Source organism: Pholis gunnellus (genome assembly GCF_910591455.1).
Source record: "Pholis gunnellus genome assembly, chromosome: 7".
In the NCBI taxonomy this organism is placed as follows: Eukaryota; Metazoa; Chordata; class Actinopteri; order Perciformes; family Pholidae; genus Pholis; species Pholis gunnellus.
This window is the reverse complement of record NC_136533.1, coordinates 2,993,927-3,016,933: the sequence shown is the minus strand read 5'-3', so window position 1 is coordinate 3,016,933 and position 23,007 is coordinate 2,993,927. Positions and strand designations below refer to the sequence as shown.

The 23,007-nt window shown below is 43.5% G+C and overlaps 1 protein-coding gene across 1 annotated transcript; it reads right to left on the bottom strand.

The window, feature by feature from the left end:
* Window positions 1-84: 84 nt before the first annotated feature.
* asz1 (ankyrin repeat, SAM and basic leucine zipper domain containing 1) lies at window positions 85-22,286 on the bottom strand (the record flags this gene model as incomplete). The annotated part of the gene is made up of 14 exons (XM_079163461.1): window positions 85-187; window positions 1,754-1,887; window positions 3,997-4,110; window positions 4,582-4,687; window positions 7,656-7,768; window positions 9,097-9,156; window positions 9,587-9,659; window positions 10,282-10,400; window positions 10,504-10,638; window positions 11,368-11,479; window positions 16,635-16,746; window positions 20,351-20,473; window positions 21,039-21,135; window positions 22,182-22,286. 14 exons carry the CDS (start codon window positions 22,284-22,286, stop codon window positions 85-87), a joined length of 1,506 nt encoding a protein of 501 aa, XP_079019587.1.
* Between the last annotated feature and the right edge of the window lie 721 nt (window positions 22,287-23,007).

Sequence of the window (23,007 nt, the reverse complement as noted above, 5' to 3'; positions counted from 1 at the left end):
AGGTTTAAATTGCTTTACACGAGGGGTGGGCAGAGTCCCGTCTCAGGAATGAGGTGAAGAAATGAGATGTCTGAGAGTATCTGTTCAGGCTGGTTTGACACCAGACAGGCTTTGGCCCGCGTCCAGACCGGAGCTCCGCCGCGCCGCTGAGATGCGGTCCACGCGGGATGGGGGCGCTTCACTCAAACTGTTCAGGGGAGAGGAGCACGTTCTCAGCCAATGTCAGCCAGGCAGCAAAAAAAAAAAAAGCGCGCACATCAGCGTAGATGGTGACAGAATGGAACCGAAAGATGACGCTTTTACGCACAATAAATCTCATCTTTTTGCGCACTTTTAAGAACATACTTTTATATCAATTATAAATAATCAGTCATCAAACTATACACCTACATCTCATAATCACATTTCTTCTTCCCAAACACAGTTTGAGGCCCTTCAAGTCTCTTGTTTCTTATTATATTCGGTCACTTTTTTTGGCTCATTGAGGCCTAAAAACAAAGAGTAGACTTACTTGGAGCCTGTTGTCATAACCAACTGACGCACAGGTGCCAAATATTTCTGATCTCCAAAGCATGACGCATTGTTATTTTACAGCCTTATACAAACCATCACTCGGTCCGACTAATAACTCAGGAATGATGGTTAAAAAAAAAAAGGAACAGGGAAATTACGCACCGGTTCCCCCAAAGCAGCGCCTTAAGGTGATGTGTCCGTTTCAATTGGATTATCTACCACAGTCTTTTTGAAGTCTGCACCACTGTCACACGCTATTTCCTCCATCTTTGATCTGGAGGTCCAGGAGACCCTGACCACATGAGATTAATGGGCAAATTGGATTTTCTTTTTCTCCCTGTGATCCCCGTGGAAGAAACCCATAACGCGAGTAGATTTAGGAGTCCTCTCTTTCTGCTCTTCTCGGCCCATTGAACTCGACTTTGTTGTTGCAGCAGCAGCAGCAGTTGTAATAAGTCCGTAATAGAAATCAAATGTAATTGGAGTAATTTGTGCACTTCTGGGCCAAATCGCATTACGACCGGTCACTGTGTTCCGCTCCATGTTTAATGAAGAGAAATAATATTTAACTTCACTGTAAAGTCAGCTCATGAAGACACCGACACACAGTGAGTCACCTGAGCCAGAGGCTCTTTGAGGATTAAGCTGACAACTCACAAACAATCAAGAGTTTATTTAACTGAAATTGAACATCTTGTGTGTTGACTAAAATGATTATTGATCTTTGAACGACGTCACAGCATTAAAACAGCTCAACGGATTTGGAAAAACATTTATTGGAGTTAGAAGATCGATATCTCTCAAAAGCAAACTACTCACTAAAGAAACTCAGACGATCAAAGTAAATAAATATATGCATATTTGTGTGCATATGTACTGTATATATATATATATACTTATTTTGATCGGCTCATAGCCGTACAAATATATATATTTTATATTTATGTGTATATACATATGTTTGTATATAAATCAAGTTCTATTTGATTTTGCAGGCACTGAAAACATCTTAAATTGCAAGAAATTAGAAACTTTAATATTCGCTTAAACCCTTAAAACATAAAAAGTATTCTGAACTAAACTCAAAGACGAGACGGAGCAACGTGGTGAAGAACAGTCTTGTCAAACTTCGTCCTAAAACATATCAGTTCTTCCATAATCCAATTTATCATCGACAACTAAATATTCTGATGATCAAACTAACTGATTAACACCAGTTCCTGTACATCTGCAGGTTAACCTTCCCGCTCTGCAGAGGAGCAGGAAGAAAGCGGCTCCGAGCGCGCTCAGTGCGACTCCGGTCAGAGTCAACCGCGTCCTCCGGTTGCGGGAACCCGGTTGAGGAAGCTGGCAGCAATCTCCGGCCTGGTCCATCTGAGGGAGGAGGAGGAGGAGGAGGAGGAGGAGGGAGGAGAGGTTCACATGAGAAACACAGAGTCCTGCGGTCAGAGTGAGGTGACCCTCATGCAGGAAGTAGAAGGGGTCATTCAAACCTAATCCAGTCTGGATTATGACAGTTAACTGGTCAGACTGGGTGGGAAATATCAGCTCAGTTAGTATTGTGGTGGGAATCACACGGACATGTCTGGACCCGTCGCACCACCACAGAAAAATCTGAGTCACCTAAACTTCCTGTGCCAAATCCTCAAGGGTTCATCAAGCCGGGTCTCGGTCTCTCGTGAGAGGACGTTTCACGAGTTCAGCTTCCAGTAAAGATTTCCTGAATTCACCAACAAGGATGTTCTTGTGGTAAATGCTAGGAAAGGTGTTATTCCCACGGCACGTGAACGCAGCATGGATACCAAATCAGAAAACTATATTCTTTTAATCTTTATCCGACACGCTTGGAAAGGGAGATGTGAGCAGACGGGCGTTCAGTCGGATGCAATCTGCAACCTCACCACTAGATGTCACTAAACCCTCTATAAGCAGCTTACAATATATCATAAAAATACAATCATTTGTTTCATGTCATTTCAATAGTGTTTTTTATACAAATAACCACTTCAGGTGACAATAACAAACTAAAGAGTTTAATGTTTAGATATTTAGTAAATATCCATCAGTGCGTCTCTAATTCAGTCGTTTTTCACTCCACCGTGAATACACATCCAATATTAAAATGGAGTTCCTGATACTTGGTGTATTCAGCATCACACATTAATGAAAGTCAACACTAGATGGCAGTAACGAGCACCGTGTTCGTTTAGATGTTTACTCTTTAACTTGTTTTGCCCTTTCTCTAGTTTATTTTCAAAGCATCACCACAGTGTGTGTCCCGGCTTGTGTGGTGGGAGCTCCATCAGAGACAGAGTGTGTGTGTGTGTGTGTGTGTGTGTGTGTGTGTGTGTGTTCCATAGAGGTTATATTTGATGTGTTTATGGTCCTCGGGCTGAGAGCCAGTGGGTCCAAATTTGCTCCGTTGGCCGTCAGATTCTTGTCTGACACAACCGAGGGATCCCCCCGAACTAACGCTATCACACACACACGCACACACACACACACACACACACACACACACACCTACACTATCAACACACACCTCCATCTGCTGCCCCCGCCTCTCCGTTTCTCCCCTCTTAAACTCCCTCACCCCGCCAACCTGCGCCCCCCCCCCCTCGCCTTCCCATCAGCCCCCTCATCCCTCCGCCTCATCGTCTGTGTGCTGACAGGTCGATGTCACAGCGGTGCTGACTTATGGGCTGTGAGGATTCTGCCCTGTCAGGAACGACTTTCTCCTCTTGGAATACAAATGCTAAAACACACACACACACACACACACACACACACTAACACACACACACACGCACACACACACTAACACACACACACACACACACACACAGAGTCAGGTGCACACATGCAAGCACTCCCGCACATACCTGTTGGAGCTCGCCAGAATTCATGTATATGCACCAACATCTAACTCAAACACACACACATCTTGTTCTGTTCCTGTTGCGTTTAATCCTCAGTAGCAAGAGGAACAGTGGAACAAAGGAATTTAGATGAACGCGATTGATCAGCTACTTTCAGCTTATCACAGATATATATATATATATATATATCAGTATCTATGTTGACGGTTGCAAAAATAAATGATAGTACGTTATAAGCTGTATTTGTAATCACTAGCAGGCGGAAACCTCCGGTTCTGAAGAGTGAAGTCAAAGCTTCATGTGTTAAAGCTGCATTCTCTCTAATGTCCACCAGGGGGCGACTCCTCTGGTTGTATAGAAGTCTATGAGAAAATGACTCTACTTCTCTCTTGATTTATTACCTCAGTAAACATTGTGAACATGAGTTTATGGTCTCAACCTCTAGTTTCAAGTCTTCTTCAATAAGTTTGAACGTGTTGTGATGTGTTTTTGTGCTTTTTACGACCATTTCAGCAATTTACAATGAGATTACAGATGTCGGCTTTAAAATTAAGAAAAGTATGAGCTTAGCAATGTGTGTGTGTGTGTGTGTGTGTGTGTTCACCTGGCATAGCAGATTGCGGAGGCAGTTGACTTCCTTCTGCAGGTCATTGGTCTGGACCACCAGCTGGTTGCAGATGGCCTGGGCCTCTCTTTTGGGGTCCAGTGAGAAGACGAGCTACACGGAGGAACCAGAGAGACGGAGACAAAAAGGTCTAATCTATAAATATATATATAAAGCTGGTAACAAAGTAACTGATGCACTCGTCTAAGGTAGCTGGTCTCATCCAGGCGGAAACCTCCGGTTCTGTGGAAATTCTCTCTAATGTCCAGCAGGGGGCGACTCCTCTGGTTGTATAGAAGTCTATGAGAAAATGTCTCTACTTCTCTCTTGATTTATTACCTCAGTAAACATTGTAAACATGAGTTTATGGTCTCAATCTCTAGTTTCAAGTCTTCTTCAATACAGCATGATGTTCATTTAGTAAATGATGGTCCATTTAGAGTCAAACAGACCATAAAGCAGGGGATGCTTTAGGGGCGGGGCTACACTGTGATTGACAGGTCTCTAGCAGAGACGTATACGGCGTCTCTACGTGCGTCTCTACCTTAAAGCAGCGCGACGCCACAGACGGACAGACGGACGGACCTGAGAGGCTTGGTGAGGAAAGCGTCCGATGACGTCCTGGATGGTCTCCGTCAGGTAGCAGCACTGATGCCTCACGCTGATCAGGAAGTTATGCAGCTCCTCACTCCTGCAAAACACGAGCAACGTAAATCTGATTTAACAAACAATAACACTTAAAATAATCATTTTTTTAAGATTACATGCTGTCTGTGCGTGTGCATGTATTCATTTATGTAGTGCTGAAAAGTCAGACGAGGAATCTCTTCATCTGATCAACAGGAAATGAATCAACATTTTGATATTTGACTTTTGCATAACGGACTAAAGGTCACACTTTTCTTTCTTTTAGGCGTCCAGAAAACTCTTGTTGGATCTTTTAGGAGACGTCCAACACTAAGAGAAAACAAGGCGAAGCCTGCTGAAGATGCCCGACGATGACGGGGGCAGACAGATGGATCGTTTGGTGATGGAGAATGTCGACACCAAGTTTGGTCCAAACTATAGAAAAACGGAGCAGGTGGCCCGAGCCCCCCCCCCACACCCTCCCTGTGCTGTCATCCACCTTAAATGATAGTGATTTATATTCATCAGCCTCTCTCTTCCCATCCCCTGGTCCGGGGGGGGATATTGATAGCTCTTATCTTAATGGTACATTTCCCTCGGTTGAGGGGGAACCGGGCAGCCAGCCGCTCCGGCCCTCCTCACACTCTGTCAGAGGGCCGAGTAAACACTGTCAGTCAGCCGGAGCTGCTGTTAGTTTATCTAGGCAGCGGAGAGTGATGATGGGCCCCTGGTGGGAAGATTCGCTGAAGGCATCGGAGGACGTTACGTGATGTGGGAACGCTCGCGGAGGGACGCCGCTTTGCTGTGAGCATTTTTTTATGTCTTTTGATACGGGGGAAATACCTGCTCGTTTCCAGCAGCAAAGTGCCTTGCTCAGGGGCAGCTGCTGAGAGGAGAGTGATGCACATTTACTTTCACTTTCTTTTGGAGGTTAGCGCGACTGTTTGTGTGCTACATTCCTGCAAATGTTCAAACCTTTGCCTCTAAAATAAGACTGTTCTTTACTCACAGTGCATCTCTTAGAGCACATTTCATCCAACATGTATTTTAAGAACACACACTTCCATCACTCTTCTACTCTGGACTGTGTTCGTGACGTTCGGTGAAGTGTTTCCACAGTGTGCGAGGGGCAACCTCATGACAGCTCCAGCAAAAAGTGAAGCCACAACATCTGGATCGTCCGCTGATGGCTGGCTGTTCAGTTAGGACGCTCCTGATTTGATACGCAGCATCAGAGGTTTTTGGAGCGGAGCATTTTCACGTTCATGAAATTTCGGAAAGCCTAAATCGTGATCAGGATCAACATACAAAAGCATCCTCTCTGCCTCATGTCAGTTGGAGTCAGGAGCTCCTAACGTTGCTTCTTCCACCTCCCAAAATATCCCCAATCAAGGCCCTTAACTGAGTCACCTGACGTCTTTGAGCTCAAACAGAAGTCCGTCTTCATGACCTCCATAAACTCCTCCAGCACCTCCAGCTTTCTGCTTCTACGACCGCTGCAAAGCTGCACCCTGTTGGGCCCGTCTGTTGACTCTCAGCTACGTCTTTAGCTTTAAGCTTTTGGGGGTTTCCGTCCTCACAAGCAGGCGTTCTGCACATTGCAGGTCATTATAGTCTTCAATATATACATTCATGACTGCATTAGTACTGTAGGTCACATTTTATTGCAACAATTACTCCAGGCCTTCATTTATTTGCCCACAGGTCACTGACATGTCAAGAAAATGTTTTAACACTAATTTTCTACTATTTTCAAGTGTGAAGAACCAGGATCCAGAAGGAGCTCTTCAGGAGGTTTCTGGCTTTGATGAAGACGTCCATCCCTCTCATTAACCCCCCCCCCCCCCCCCCCCTCTCTCTCTCTCTTTTGAACCGTGTCTCGTCCGGCAGGCGAGGGGCGGCTGCAGCTCTGCAGAGCATTCATGAAGTGATGGGGTGCGGCGCGACGGCTTTGTTTGGCCCCTGCCGCTGGCTCTCCTTCGCTCAATGCAACCCTCCCATCGCCTCTCACCTTACAAATCATTACATCTCCGCTTAAACCATTAGGACCCGGCTCGGGGGCTCGGCTACGGAGGTGGAGAGGTGGAGGGGTGGAGGGGTGGAGGGGGGGGTATGGAGCAGAGACAGCGAGATGCTCACGGGGGCTGATGGACGACTTCCAGTGGAGGAGGACAGATGGAGCATTACGGGGAGATGGAGGAGGGCTGGATGCGGGGGAGGGTTGAAGGTGTGTGGCTGACAAGTGTTTAAATTGTTGCTACTATAGTCAACTTTGAGTGTTTGTGGAATACTTTTTTTTTTGCAGCCGACGGCTTAACTCCATCTTATTTCCAGCAGACCGAAACTTAGATTTTCAAATACTGTAAAGACTCTCGAACACCTTTTGACAAAGTGTCTGTCAGACACCAGCAGAGATGTGCTGTAGGAGGCAGAGTGTGCAGAGAACACATTATCAGTCGTTCTAATCTCATCGTGCTGACTTCCTGAAGAGCGATGTGATGCTCCAGCTAAGGGTGCGACGGATCATAAAACCTGCGGTATCGTATCACGGTTTTGAGTCACATATCAGATCAGGACAAAAGGAGCAAATGTAACGTTTAAAGATCCCGATGATGCTTTTTTTGCCGATCATCGATGATCCATATTGACCGATACAGATCCTTCTTCTTCAGCTGCTATACGAGGCTCCAGAACACGTGTTTTATTCATGACTGTCCCAAAAATCATGTCAGTCTAAAGCATCAAATATTCGAAATGTTATCCTTTTACTTTATTATAGTCATCTATCGTGATTAATCCCACAAAAACACATAATTATAAATATCTTTATTGATAAAAACATCTTGTTATTACTAGCTTTAATGATGTATGATAACCTGCTTGGAGCTCGTGTGAGATAGTTTCTAATTTCTATTTTATATCTCTGTGAAAACACACATAAATATCTAACGCATCTCGGATCCGTTACACCGCTACCTCAAACTCAGAGACACTCTGGTGTTGCTGGTGTTTGATGAGATGTGGTTCCCTACCCGCTCTCTACGGGTCCCGACAGGCTGATTGTGTCCAAGTCCACTTTGTCCCGGTGCATCTGCTTCACAGCGCTCAGCACCTTCTGCTGGTCCTCCGGGTCTGTGATACCAACCTGACAAACAGATTATTCATTAACTTAAATCTCTTCTCTTGATACACGCTACCTGTATTCTTTGGCTGTTTGCTACATGATGCTTTGAGATTAAACCCGATAAATGAAAAATGATTTGATGCAGAGGTGTGACGATCTTCCATGTTTGTCTGTAATTCACAATGAAGTTTGTTTCATGTCTAACGAGCGTCTGGGCTGGAATCACACATTAAGCTCTGTGAGTTGTGTAATAATGACCCAAATAAACACGTTCACTAGTCACACCGGTGCACCTGACATTCAGCAGCTCAAGTGACAACCCGACCTTAAAACATACCGGTAATCCAAAGTTAAGAGAAGTGTTGATTGTTTTTTTTCGTCGAGAACAATGACTCCTGTCCCCGGGACCTGAAAGGCCCAGCCTGGACCCGCCATCATCGGGGAGGTGAGTGACACTCTATATTTAATATCTTCTCTATAGAGACAACTTCTCTGCTTATAACTTCTCTGCTTATAACTTCTCTGCTTCGATCGCCAACAGCTGTCTGCTCTGAGCACTTCCACTCTCTCTCTGGACCACACACACTCACTCCTCTTACACCGTCCTCATGTATGTGTAGACACGTGGACCGCACTTGAACTCGGCTTTGGCCATTTTCACACGGTAGCGACTCCTGACCACCAGGGGGCGACTCCTCTGGTTGTATAGAAGTCTATGAGAAAATGACTCTACTTCTCTCTTGATTTATTACCTCAGTAAACATTGTAAACATGAGTTTATGGTCTCAATCTCTAGTTTCAAGTCTTCTTCAATACAGCATGATGTTCATTTAGTAAATGATGGTCCATTTAGAGTCACACAGACCATAAAGCAGGGGATGCTTTAGGGGCGGGGCTGCACTGTGATTGACAGGTCTCTAGCAGAGACGTATACGGCGTCTCTTCGTCACTCCTCCTCATTCTAAAAAAAGCTAACTTCCATTAATCGGTTGCAAAAAAACAAGATGGCGCCGGCCGTATTCAAAGCAAGTTTTAAGCACAAAAGTAACGCTTCGAATTATTGTGGCGCCAAATGTAAAAGTAAAAATGTTTTAGGTGCAGCTAAATGAAGAAGTCAGTCTGGATCTCTATAATGGCCCAAATGTGGGAAACCAAACAAACTCATTTTTCCGCTTTGTGCAGATTTGAGGTTGAACGAATGATCCCAGAATACGCTGCGAACAAAGATCATCAGTTCAAGTCTCTCACCGCCTTCTTTCTACAGAAGTCAGCAGCAGCTGCTGCCGCTCATCTCGTGGCACTGAAGCAGAAGAGCTGACAGACAAACAGACGTTACGGTTATCATCTACCTTCTCCAGGTCCTCCTCCTCCTCCATGGTCAACAGGTAGCTCCAGGTGATGTCATGGTCCTGTGCATGTGTGTGTGTGTGTGTGGGGGGAAGAAAAAGTAAAGAGAAGTTTACCGAATCAAAACTTTCTGCAGCTGAAACAGATGTTACCTGCATGAGGCAACAATCTACCTGCACCCATCAAACCCAGCGCTCGTATGTCAGGCTTGAGACCAATCCGGCACACTGGATCCATTATGAGTAAAATATGTAAACCAGTCGTCTCATGACATGTTCCAAAGCGTGTGGATGTGATTCGGCCAATAAACGCAGCTGCAGGGATCGCTGTATCTCAACCCATAGATGTAACACTGTGTGGTTCACCAGCTTGTTATCTCTGCTCGTGATCTTGGCATCAGAGAGACGAGAGAACAGAGATCTCTCACATTTTGTGCGTTAAAAAACGGACGTGTTTGATGAAATGTTATTGCAGCGTGCGATCGGTACTCACAGCCATGATGTCAGCGAGGTAGCCGAGATCGAGGCCGTGTAGGAGGAGCTCGAGGTCGTCCAGCTTGGTTACACTGAAGAGCAGAGATTTATAGCACTTATAATATATATAAAACTTACAGCATGAACTCAAGTACGATCCAGCTGGGACTAGGATTGCACTAAAACTGCACCGATGTTGACAAGTTTTAATGTTCTATTTTCCAAGAGAACATTTTATGTTCTCTGTCTCCTTTGGGTGTCATTGAGTTCAGACACATCGGAGCATCCTCAGCTGCAGTTTCACACACGAGCCGCTCTTCTCACGACGCTCAACGTGTGTGGAAATAAGTTCCTCGTGTTTGATCGTCTTTGTATACGAGAAAAAAGCAGCCAGAATAGCCGACAAGTCTGTGATTCCGGGTGCCAGACGTGCTCCAACACAATGCGTTTGGCTGATGGTCGTGGCCCAGCTGTGCCCGAAGAGACTAAACACTCAGTGCAGGAGGTTTATTGTTGTTTACGTCTGGTTGAAGGATGGTTCAACAACACCTGCTGCACCGGCGCTGCTGCTCCGGTAATCCAACAGAGGGCGACAAACACACACACACACACACACACACACACACACACACACACACACACACACACACACACACACACACACACACACACACACACACACGGCCCTGACAGCAGGTCTGGGGTCGTCTTTACCTTTCCTTTGAAGGTAGCGGTGCAGAGTTGGTCTTGAAGAACTTTGAGAGGGTCTCCTCCATGGAGCTGAAGGCCTGGACGGTGGAGATCTGGGACGGAGACGCCAGAATCCTGACTATCTGTGAAACAGACGCTGGCGTCAGGACGCTATTTGATTCATCAGTGTGGGAATGCTCTCAAGACACTTGCTCTGAAAACGCATCATAGAACGCCTTCAGGTACCTGCGTGTGTTTCAGAGTCACAGCCAGGTCTGCAGGGCTCTTGCCAGCCTTGGTCCTTAAAGTTTTGTTCGCTCCCAGCTGGAGGAGCTTCAGCACGGCCTCCTCTCTGCCGTACTGCACCGCCACCGACAGAGCCTGGTGGAGAACATCTGTATGACTTCAGCGTTAGCGAGTGCAACGGGACCGCTGTCGATCCGTACGGATGCCTTTCTAGTCTCTGATCTCTGATCATGTTTCATTGTAAACAACCAATCAGTGTTTAAACCAACAGGAGGAGAGCTAGTAACGTTAGCAGCACCGCTAACGGCTAACCAACAGAGGTTCACTTCAGTTACATCATGATGCCTTCAGGCTCTGCTCAGTGAAAACGAGTACTGGCTGAAGGTGAATTATAACATTATCATGATGTGTTCACAGGTCATCTTGTATAATGTCGTGTTAAACTTGAATAAATCCAGATGTTTGAAGATGTTTTCACATGAATATAAAATAGATATTAGAGATGAATTAACACCATCTCTAAGCTATAATACATCATTAATACTACTAACGACAAGGTTTGTTTTAATCCATAAAAATACAATCTTTTATTTCCTTATCATAACATTAAGAATATTTGATAGTTTACTGACTTCAGAGCGTTTTAAACGATTTTTGGGACGATGACAAAAAAGAAAAACAGTCTGTATCCTTGTAGACCAGCTGCTATAATCAAACAACAAATGTGTATCTGCCAATATGGATCATCAATGATCATCAATTAGTATCGGAGACAAAGAGCGTTTTGTTGTGAAACGTCTCAGACACATTCCTTCTTTGTGATTTCAGCGCTCCAGCGTAGATCTGGGATAAACCGTGACGCACCGTGTACCCGTTGACATCCTGGACGTTGACGTCTGCCCCGTGAGACACCAGCAGGTTGATGACCTTACTGTAGCCGGACCGGGCCGTCAGCATCAGGCAGGTCATTTGAGACCTGAGCAGACGAAGAGGAAGAAAATGGAGACGTGACACGAGTGGTGGTGATGATGATGAAGGTACAGAGAAGCCACCAGGGGGCAGCACACATCACTTTATAGGAAGCCGTTGACTTTGAACTGTGACAACGCAGCAACGTCTGAGTAACTAGTAACACCTGTAGGCCTGAGATGTTGCTCTCAAAAGTAGAACTGAAACAATTTATGTATTAATTATAATAACTTTATTGATAAAGCAGCTTTAAGTTCTTTGACTGACAAAAGCTGCAGAAGCAATAAAACCGAAAGCTCCACTGTGAGGACAAAGGAAGTCACATTTAAACCCTGATTAAAAAAATACAATAGATGAAACATAAAAACAATCAATATGATAAAAAAACTAAGGAATAAAATAATTCAATTCTCTGGTTCTAGATTTTCTAGTTTACTTAGTAAACTGAAGATCTTGAATGCATGAAACACAAATGTCAAAATGTGTTTGTGAATCTTTATATAAATAAAAAACACTTTGTTTTTAAACAACTCAGGATACGTGAAGTTTATATTTGTATTTTTATTTACTGACGTTATCCCTCCGGTATGATGTCAAGGTTCCTGCGTAACATCCGCTTACATTAAAAAACATCATACTATATAACATTTATATTAAAAAATAATGAACACAGGCATATATATATATATATATATATTCATATCATATTTACAAATACCTCTTGCTGAGGAGTGCGTGGGTCTTCATGCAACGCAGCCTCCATTAAAATCATTCAAACCCAAAGCCCCCATGTGGCTGATTCACATCGTACTAATATTATCACATGACTGTGTTTGCAACACATGGTCAGTAATTACCGGTGGAATCTTCACGTTTTACTATTTACTCGTCCCGTACTAATAGGAGTCAGTTACGGTCACATGGATCGTGTCGTAGCAGTAGACCGTTAAGTATTTTACTATTTATTTACAAAGCAACTGTTTGGAACATTCTGGATCAATAATGAAAGAGGGATTAAGCTGCAGGAGAGCTAATATACTCCTGAACATTTTACATTTCCGTTGTTGTATTTCTTTAAGCACAACACAGATGCATGCAGGGTAATCTACTGTAGTGGGTGCGAATGTTTAACACGTCGTGTTAAGTGATTTTAACGTTGACCTTTCCAACCAATCGTGCCTCCTCTGTTGGCTCCATGTTTGCTTATCTGACAGAAGGCTGTTCATAAATAAGCTGCTACAGTTCGTCGGTATCTTATCACCTCGGACTCAAACACAGCGGCTGAGAAAAATACACCTATTTAGAGACAGAGAGGGGGCAATTAATCACTCCACTTAAAGCTTTCACAGGAAAACGTTTGTGTGTGAGAACAACACAGCGAGAGGGAAAGAGGAGGCCTTTAAACCTCAGCTGGTGACTTTCAGCCAAACGTTACGTAAATGGCCGGCAGCGATAACGAGGACTGACGGACGGCGTCTTTAGCCAACGTTAGCTCAGCAGCGTTAACTCAGCCGACGTTACTCGTTTCACTACGTTGAGAACGGCACCGGTTCTCACCAAACTCCTCGACATCGTTGTCTAAAGGAATGTCACAGAAAGAGAAAGGTAGAAGTAGAAGAATGTCGGCTTAAAAGGTGTTGGGACGCTCACGTTGTAGAGACACCGTTAGTATAAAGTCCATAAATAATAACCGATTGGGTCTTTAACACGGTACTATAATAAAGTGAGCCTATGACCACACACGGCATAGTTTATAACTAGAATTAGCACAGTTGCAACTTCATCATTTTATCCTAGAGAGCATGTTCATTCCTGCGTTCTGCTGCATTGATGCGTTTCACCACAGTACGGTCACATCATTTAGTTTATCTAAATAAAGCACAGTTAGGTGTGAAGTCACTCGTTAAGGATTTTGATTGTGTGCATTAAGACGGTCGGGGAAAGAGACTATTTAGTATTTGCAATATTTCATAACAAAATGTATCAGTATGCTTTAAAAAAAAAATGACATTTAAAGCATTTCAGATTCAGTAAACTGATAAAAACGTACTTCTAATGCAAAGATCCTGTGAATACAAGAAGCAGACAAATCTCACGCAGTACATCGTGACATGTGGAGACGGACGGCTGCGTCTGTGTTAATGTTGACTTTGGTACCGACACAGAGTCAAACAGGTGTGAATCTGAACCTCCGTCTATGAATTACAAGACATCCAACGTTAATGTTTCATGTGAAGTCAAACAAATGAACCAATGGCTGCGACGCGTATTCATTTATTTCCCCCCCCCCCCCCCCCCTATCAGCCGATTCCTCTTTGCCCGGCAGGACGGGACAGTTAGAGTCATTTCTGCTTTCATGTTCTGCACGACTGCATTCTCCCAAGGTCACTCTCATACTGTGTGTGTGTGTGTGTGTGTGTGTGTGTCCTTCAGACTGTGAGATCTGGCCGGTCCCCAAACAGACCGATAGCTGATTGATATGCAGACAGTTCAGAGTAAACAATGTTCCGAACATCAGCAGGAAGAAGAACTTCCAGAAACTCACTACATTTAAAAAATGGCTTCCTGAAGGACTACATTCATATGCAAGAACAGATGACATCACCAGCCTAGTGATGCTCTACCTGATCCTTGAGGATTAATGGTTGTTCTGTGGTTATCTTTCAGATTATTCAGGAATCAAAAACACCAGATTTAACTAAAATAAAACAGAAGCTACATGAGATTTCTACATTCTGGGTTGGATATACTAGTGAAGTCTTCTATCATCACATCATTGTTAGTCCAGTGAACAAAGAATCCTGTAAATCCTATTTATTGATTCACACCACTTCGCCCAATACGTCAGTTAGTTACAGAAGGGCGATCGTTTCTATTTTCATATTGTCAAATCAGTCGATTTTTTAAGTTTTTGTTTTCAGTCGTACCGAGTTTTTAGGGATTCTAATCTCAAGTAGGTCAACTCTGTCCACACTCAAGACTCAGGACTTGATTTTAAGTCTAGACCTGCGTGTGTGGTCCCTGACTCAGTGTTTCCAACATTATTTGTCGGAGGTTTTACATTTTGCGGAGAGACAGACATGACACAGCTGCTGTGTTAACGCGTATTGATATCCTTATTATCAAAGGATGGGGCCTTCTTCACAAAACGGATCCAAAAAAATCATCCAAATCGAAAATCTGTAAAAGTATAAAAGCCCCTCAAACGTCTTGGATCAACCGTGATGCACATTCACCTCCTGCATGTGCAGATCCAGAGGAGCATGTTGGGATCAGAACATGAGAAAGAGGAGGAGGAGGACACATGGAGGCAATGGACCCCACATCGTGCTCCTGCAGGACTTTGAGACACGACAGAGACTTCTTGTTTACACAACAACGGAGGGATGAGCAGCTGGTGTTCATCATCGGTTTGATATTCAGACGTAAGAGGGTGACGAGGAGGAGGAGGAGGAGGAGGAGGAGGTTTACACTCTGCACCCACATGAACCTCATGCTCCTCTTTCTGTGCTCTGGGTGTTTAGGAGCTGTTGGCCCCTCCTCCTCCTCCTCCTCCTCTCCTCATCTGCATCCTCCTGCGTCTTGTTACCTCGCTTCAAATATTTTGTCTGGGAAGGAACCAACCAGATTTCGGGCCGCGAGTGTCGTGCATGTAAACGGCACGCTGGCAGTGACAGAGTGGCAGTGGGATTAGGGACGGCTAAACAAGGAAGCCACCGGGGGGGCCGCATCCTCCCTTTGACACGGGAAAAACATCCACAGATGGTAGAAGTGCCTGCAAGAAACGACCTCACCGTCATTCCTTTACACGACAGGGAATTCTTCTTGTTCCTCACCAGGACGGGGAACCGGGTTTGATGTCAACTCGTTGATGGATCCCAAAACTCAACGAATACCAAAACGCATAAGAACCCTCTAGTTTAGGTTCCCCGTCGACGCGGCACCGTCAGGGTGTTTGAAAGCGTCACTCTTCCATCATCACAGATGCTTTGGTCAGTTGAATCCGTTTGCACATTCGTGATGTTGTTGAAAGTCTGATCCCCCCCCCCCCCCACACACACACACACACACACACACGTGCAGCATTGTCTGTTTAAACGTCACTAATGCAACCAATGTGTATATTTTAGGGAGCACATTTAGCCGCCTGCTGTCCCTTTTCTTTATATGTTCAAAGTTGTTGCCAAAAGCCAAGAATTGGTTTCCAATTTCTACAATTTCTTAAAGATTACAGTCGCGCGCCGTGTTGTGTGGATTTAACGGACGGATGCTTAAAGTTACTACGTACGTGTCGCTGCGCTGATATTTTGTGTCTGTGCGTGTTGATCTGAGATGTAGTTTTTTTTCCAGACGTCCTTGTTTGTTTCTATTCCATCTCCTGCCGTCATGAGTGATTCCTGGACGTTTAAACTCGCGTTTGCAGGTAAGACAGACGTTTTGTTTGGCTTCAGGGCAGAACATTAGTGTCAGAGAGCAGATTCATTTTAAGATGATTGTTAAAAAGGATGCAGGAAGGCAGTGTGTCATTCCACATAAATTACTCCTCCAAGGCCCTGAAAACAAACGAGAGCCGTGATTCAGACCTGCTCTAGAATGTAGTGGATTCTTCCTTTACCGATGCAACAAACAACAAACAAACTAACTAAACTGAAAACATACGTTTTGATGGATAAGCTGACTGCTGGTGGTTAAACGTGGACTTGGCAACGTGTCAAAATGACATCTGAACGTCCAGAATAAAACGATTATATTTCAATAATAAATGCTGTTGAAGCCGTTGTGTTACGAAGACATTTTAACATATTTTAGTTTGGTTCTGTAACCTTTTGACCATTCTCACTGGACTCCATCCAAGCTTCTAACCCCCCCCCCCCCCCTCACAGTCTGTTTGTTTGTCTGTCTGATACCCGTCTGTACAGGCACATGCCATAACAGGACATTCCAAACACAACACACACACTGTATGGAGAGCTGCGGTGCATAATGCTAACACATGGCAGCTAACGAGAACCATCAAAGGAAATGCGATCCAGCACCTCACGTCTATTTGGCCGACATCAACAGGGGTGTGACAGTGCGTACTGTGCTGAGAGTCCTATAAACATGCTGACCCGAAACATATCTACACCCCCCCCCCCCCCCCCCCCCCCCCACCTCCTCACCTGTCCACCATGTTGGGATCAGCATTTCTGGATAGCAGGATCTCCACACAGCGAGCCGTTTTGTCTTCACTGGCGGACGCCGTACAGCTGGCCATGAGCACCGTCCAATGGTCTGTGGACAAGAACACGCCAATGAGGAAATGCATCGTCACAATATTAAGATTTAATTTTGTTTACTGGCGAGATGAAATGTCTTTTTTAGATCACATCCTCGGTCGTGTTCTGCTCCTCTTTCTTCATAGTTTTATGCCAAAATTCAATCAAAAACATGACGAGTGAATATGTAAGATAGTATCAACCTATAAAATCATGACATCAAATCAATCAATCTGCAACAAGGGAGCTCCTCTGTAGCTCCGCATCACGCTCACTAAGCCCGCCCACTTCTTAACGGTCCAATCAAATGCAGATTTTAATTTAAATCTCTTGTATCGGTACGCCGCTCTATTATATTCTGTTTCACTGCTGAATAGAAGCTTAAGACGCTCTAACTTGCGTTTCACTTCATTTGACTCTAAACTAACATTTAGCTTAGCACAAATTGGAAAAACATACTTCATAAACGCTAACAAGTCTTAAGAGTTTGGCCCTAAGATTACTCTTGAACACATGATAAAGTAAAAGATGAACACTAATATTTACTGGACAGAGCTTGAATGCATCATAATGAAACTTTTGTTAACGTTAGCCGTCAACAGGAGGAGTGTGCAGCCCATCGACGGCTAACGGCTAACGGCTAACGTTAACTAGCTCTCGAATCTGCTGTTCACAAAGCAGCGTAATCGGGACAAAAGTAAGGTGCGTCCACGTGACATATTGAGGGTTTACTGCGTCCTTTTAGAGTTTAAAAAAGAGGAACAAAGAGTCAAATCTTCCTATTAAAACAACTAAATCCCATTTAAAATGTCTGTAAATATAAAGAAAGGTACACAATCCTCATTACACTTAATAAACTATTTAGCTAAACAAATCAGAGCAAAGAGGAGCACCTTCTTCTTTTTTTTTAAACACAATGCGGTCACACATCATGCTGCAATCAGGAAAAGCATAAAGAATCTGGTGATGGAGATGGATAGCCATTCATTTATCTGGCATCAGGAAGTGTGGCGTCCTTTATGGGACCGAGGGAGCTTCCTTATCTTCTCCTGATAACGCCGGTCTGAGACCCCGTGGCTATGCGCTCCATTCCTGTTCGGTTCCACCAATGACCGAGTCTCCAACATGTGGGTATCACGGCATCTATACGAGTGTGTGTGTGCGTGCATACCTGGGCCATTACATCTGTATGTGGGTTCCTGTGGCTGTGCATGTTTGGCTCTAAATCTGTGTGTGTGTGTGTTTATACGACGTGTGTGTGTGGGTGTAAACCAGACTTTCCTGGTGGAGTAAATAAACCGAGGCCTGAGAATTGGTTGAGGCGGCATCATGACAGCAGCACGGTGACCGTTATCAATCACTCGTGCATTCCACCGGGACGTGACCACACGTCATCCCTCGGCTTAATCATTCCCTTCACCTGCCTCGAGCATCAGGTGCCGAGACCATGTGAAATCAGTCACACACACACAGTTTAACTCGACATTCTGGACTGAGAAGTAATTGACATCAGATATCAAGAGCATGACCAGTGCTCTGGTTCCAGTGCAGGGGGCCACAGGAGGGTTTCTAACGGATCCTCTGGGAAATTAGGAATGCAGTGGTCTCAAAATAACGTATTGGTGTCATGAATATCATTTAAATAGTTAAGTTATTTAACTTTTACCTGTATTAGTCACGGTAAGCGATCGGGATATCGGCATTTATGCTTTTATTCGCTGATAATGTTACAGTGAAAACAACTAAATCAGTGTTGAGATTGACGAGAAGAAGGTTAGCAACACCGCTAACGGCTAACGTACGGAGGTTCCATGATGCGTTCAGGCTCTATTCAGTGAAAATGGTTATTGGGAGAAAGGTAAATTATAACGTTATCAAGATGTGTTCAAATGTAATCTTGTAAAATGGAGTTTTGGTTTTCACAGCAACATAAGATGGATGTTAGAGATGAATTGTGATTAACTTCCTCACACTCGCTCTAAGCAGCTTATAATACATTTCTTGCAGGATTGCTGGTTTTAAGAGTATAGAAACTGCAGACCTCTTAACATGGAAGACTTCTTCCCCCCGTGCTTATTCTACCCAGACTGACCTCCATCCAGCAGATGCCTTTAATCTCTCTCGCTCTGGGACGAGTGCGCAGTGTGCACGAACTACTCAAAAGGATCGGCGGTGTGTTTCTGCAAGAGTTCCTCTTTGGCGTCATCGCCATTAAGTGATGTCAGATGAAGCGTGTTGGTCGCCTGGTCTTCAGTGAGGAAATTGAAGAAAGGTGCCATGTTGGGGGGGGGGGGGGAATAGCTGGACACCAACACACGAGGGACTGTCAGCAGGATTAGGTACGGCTGTTTGATATCAGAGCCTGGAGGGCAGCAATGTGATGGTGTTGCCTAATCAAACTATCTGCTCTAGTTTGTGTTTCTTGGTGGTTGAGGGATCACAGAGAGATCAGCGGGTATACGACGACATCAACCGTCGATCCTTATTTCTGTTTTTACCAAATTTATGTTGCATTAGTTTTATTGTCTATGAGTCTTCACTGCGTTTCTCTCCTCTCCTTTGATCTCTGTGTTTTTGCACACGTGTGTGAAAGAGCAGAGAGACGGCATTCAAACACTCGGCAACCCGTTGCCCTCGCTACCAACATCAGCTGCTCTGTTTCGACAATGTTTGGCCGAAAAAACTAAGCGCATGCATAACTTATGCAGCGTCAAAATCCATAGGCCTGAGTTAATAAGATACAAAAAGTGGACGTAGTTGCAATGACGTCACCCGTTGGTTCGTGGACTGTCGTTTTGAAGCCTCAAGTTTGACATTTTTGTCGTCGCCATCTTGTTTTCATTGCAACAAGAAGTGACACAAGAGAGACCTGTCAATCACAGTAAGCCCCGCCCTAAAGCATCCCCTGCATTATGGTCTGTTTGACTCTAAATGGACCATCATTTACTAAATGAACATCATGCTGTATTGAAGAAGACTTGAAACTAGAGATTGAGACCATAAACTCATGTTTACAATGTTTACTGAGGTAATAAATCAAGAGAGAAGTAGAGTCATTTTCTCATAGACTTCTATACAACCAGAGGAGTCGCCCCCTGGTGGACACTAGAGAGAATGCAGCTTTAAGACACTTAATAAAGGTGATTAGCGCCTAAGATAGGAGTTATATTTTTGACATAATGTTTAAGATTGAATTTCACAAGTTTCTACGATTGTTATTTCATGTTTTGTTTTATATTTACTGCCCTATTTGTTTAAAGGTGCATCACTTATGGTTTGCCTTTTATTTATTTAAAGTATTGTTTTCCATTTGGCTGCTCGGTGAACTCTGAGCTACATTCATGTCCTGTTCAAACACGTCTTAGCTTGTGTGTTATAGTGTTACTAACTTCCCAATCGTATTTGGGTAAATTACTAAGTAATGTGTGGAAGTAGCGTGGGCTTCCATTAAACTATGAACAAACATAAAAACAATGGAGAACTTGTCCGTATTTGAACAAAGGCCACGCCTGGAGGTGGCCATTCTTAAGCTCATTCCTCTCATTTCCTCAGGACCTTCGTGAGAATGAGGTCCGGTTAGACAAGTTAACTCAAACATAGTGATCCCTAATGAATCTGACCTTTGCTGAAGTTGGCACTAGCCCCTCTGTCCAGTAGCAGTTTGGCCAGCTCGTAATTAGCCACGCTGACGGCACACATCAGAGGAGTCCATTCAAAGCCAAGCCTGGTCTCCACGTCCACGCCTGCGCACACCAAACACATCCGAGTAAGAGAGGAAATGATTACAATAAAAAGTAAGTCCGTGCCTACATGCAATGCAAACACAAAACAAGATTGTGTTGTTTCTTTCCTTCCTTGCTTAGATTTTTGTTCTTGATGTCTGCATTTCACTTTCCAGTGTAACTGTTAACGTTGTGTTAATTCAACTATCCAGACATCCTCATGCTGCCCTAAAAAACTACATGACAGACAATAGGACTCATGCAAGAACAGTTTCTTATAAAAACAACAAGCTCTCAGTAATTTGGGAAGCCATGATGATGACGATATGGAATATTCATTTGGCATTCATTTGTCTTAGTTGTGTTTTTTATTTTAGTTCAATTTTACGTACGTAGTTTAAGTAAGAAAACTCTCAGTCAGAGGACATTGGTGAACGCTGCAAATTATTTTAAATCACGCGCACATGCCAAAAGAACAAATCATTTTGTAATAATTGTTCTTGCATGAGTCACAATTTAAAGCAAACTATGAAGCAATAAAAGGGACTCCATGCCCACACGGTGAAGACGTTCAGAGGGTACTCGCCGTTGTCCAACAGCTGTTGAACAGTCCCAACGTCTCCTCCATTGATGGCTCTTTTCAACAACGACTCATTATCTTGTGGCACAGCGTCGTCCACATCCTGTGACAATGGGGATGAAAAAAGATCAAAGTGAATTCACACAAATGCAAAGAAGAAAGAAGACAACTACCTTATCTGTGCTACCTACAGGTACTATGTACTCCACACTAATATACACAGTAAATACTGTGTAGTAATGTTCACAGTTACTGTGATAACTAACACGTTATATGGCTGCCACGTAGTTCATATATATATATATATATATATATATATATATATATATATATATATATATATATATCAATGAAGAGCTGCATATAGGCTACTCACATCTGAAAGGCCGAAAGCAGAGAATTTATGGCATTTTTTATTTAAAAAATATTTTAAATGTTCTGAAATAGTTTGTTTATGTCACTAAATCAATGAATCGGTTTCCGCTCTAATAGTTACTTTAATAGTGGAAGTACAAAAAAAAGGTATCAACGAATACCAACAAACTACACGTGTGTTTCTAAAGGTTTAATACCTTCAACGGCTGTGAAGCTTTGATCAGCTAAACACGAAACAGGCAAATGAGTCTATTGTTGGGAAGAGGAAACAATAGAACACGTTATTGTGTTGTGTTAACATATTCATATTATTAAGAAAATATGAGCCAGTTGTTTTGTTTTTTGTTTCTTATTTATTTTATTTTTTATACTGCAAGTACTAGACTCCACACTCCACACCAGTTGGTGGCGGTAATGCACCAATTCACTGTTTGCCAATAAACCTACAAAAAAGACGACGAAGAAGAATGTTGAAAAAGAGCGGCACAGTAACGTTCACGCGAATTTTACCTTTCTTACTATTTTCTCAACATAAATACACTACTCTACTTGATCATAACTAGTTTGAGCCAGCCTAATATGGTATTATCTTGTTTCTATTTCACCGCAAACCGAACAATAAAGCTGCGTTTTTATCTTGCTACCTAAACAAAAAAAGAAGATAGCTAACGTTAGCTTAACACGTGTTAGCCACTAGCTAGCTACTAAGCAGCAATAGTCTCGTTGCTAGCTTCTAATAGCATAAACTAGTGTCTACAAAATAAATAAAGTTACCTTAACGCGGGGAGACTTTTTATTCAAACTCCCGATGTCCCACTCGTCGTTGCTTGCGTCGCTCTCATCTCCAGCTGGGAAGGCTTTGTCCATGAAGCTGTCCATGAGTAAGCTAACGGTAGCAGCTAGCTAGCTAAGCTGACGTTGAAGCGCAGGTGAATTGAGGGGGTGTTTGAAGATGCACCCCGGTGCAGCCCGCGGGTGGGCGGAGTTTAACGGTCCAAACCACGAGAATCAAAACTATCTTTATGACCCCGTACCGTATATCAGAGTCTACAAAACCACATGTCACCATTTACGTTATGATGTATACTTTATATTTTAAATTTAACTTTTTGTTATTCTAGTTAGATATCTGGCATTTGTTTTTTTCTGTTAGTTCAACTCATGTGTAACATTAATGTTTTTGTTTTGTTTGTTTAAAGGGTAAAACGGATGAGGGGAACTTCAGGGGGAATAAGAAGTTACTTGATATAAACCTTTGTTATCTATCCCTCTATAAGCACAACTGACAGACTTTGGGATGAAATCTTTTTGTCCTGGCTGCAGAAGACAGTAAATGTCCAGCAGAGGTCCCTCCTTCCTTGAGGCAAAAGGGAAGCAACCTTTGTGTCCCTCTGTAATAAGGACTCGAACAGTCTGACTTCACATCTCCTCATCCCTCAGCTGCATTTTAAAAGTTCATGCTCAGCGTCATCCCGTCACATAATCACGAGGTCCAAATAACCTTTTTAAGAAGCAGGACAAAGACTTTTTCTTTGTCAAACCAGAGCATTAACTTCTTTTACTGCTTTCAAATGCACGTCAACAACAAATTGAACATGTT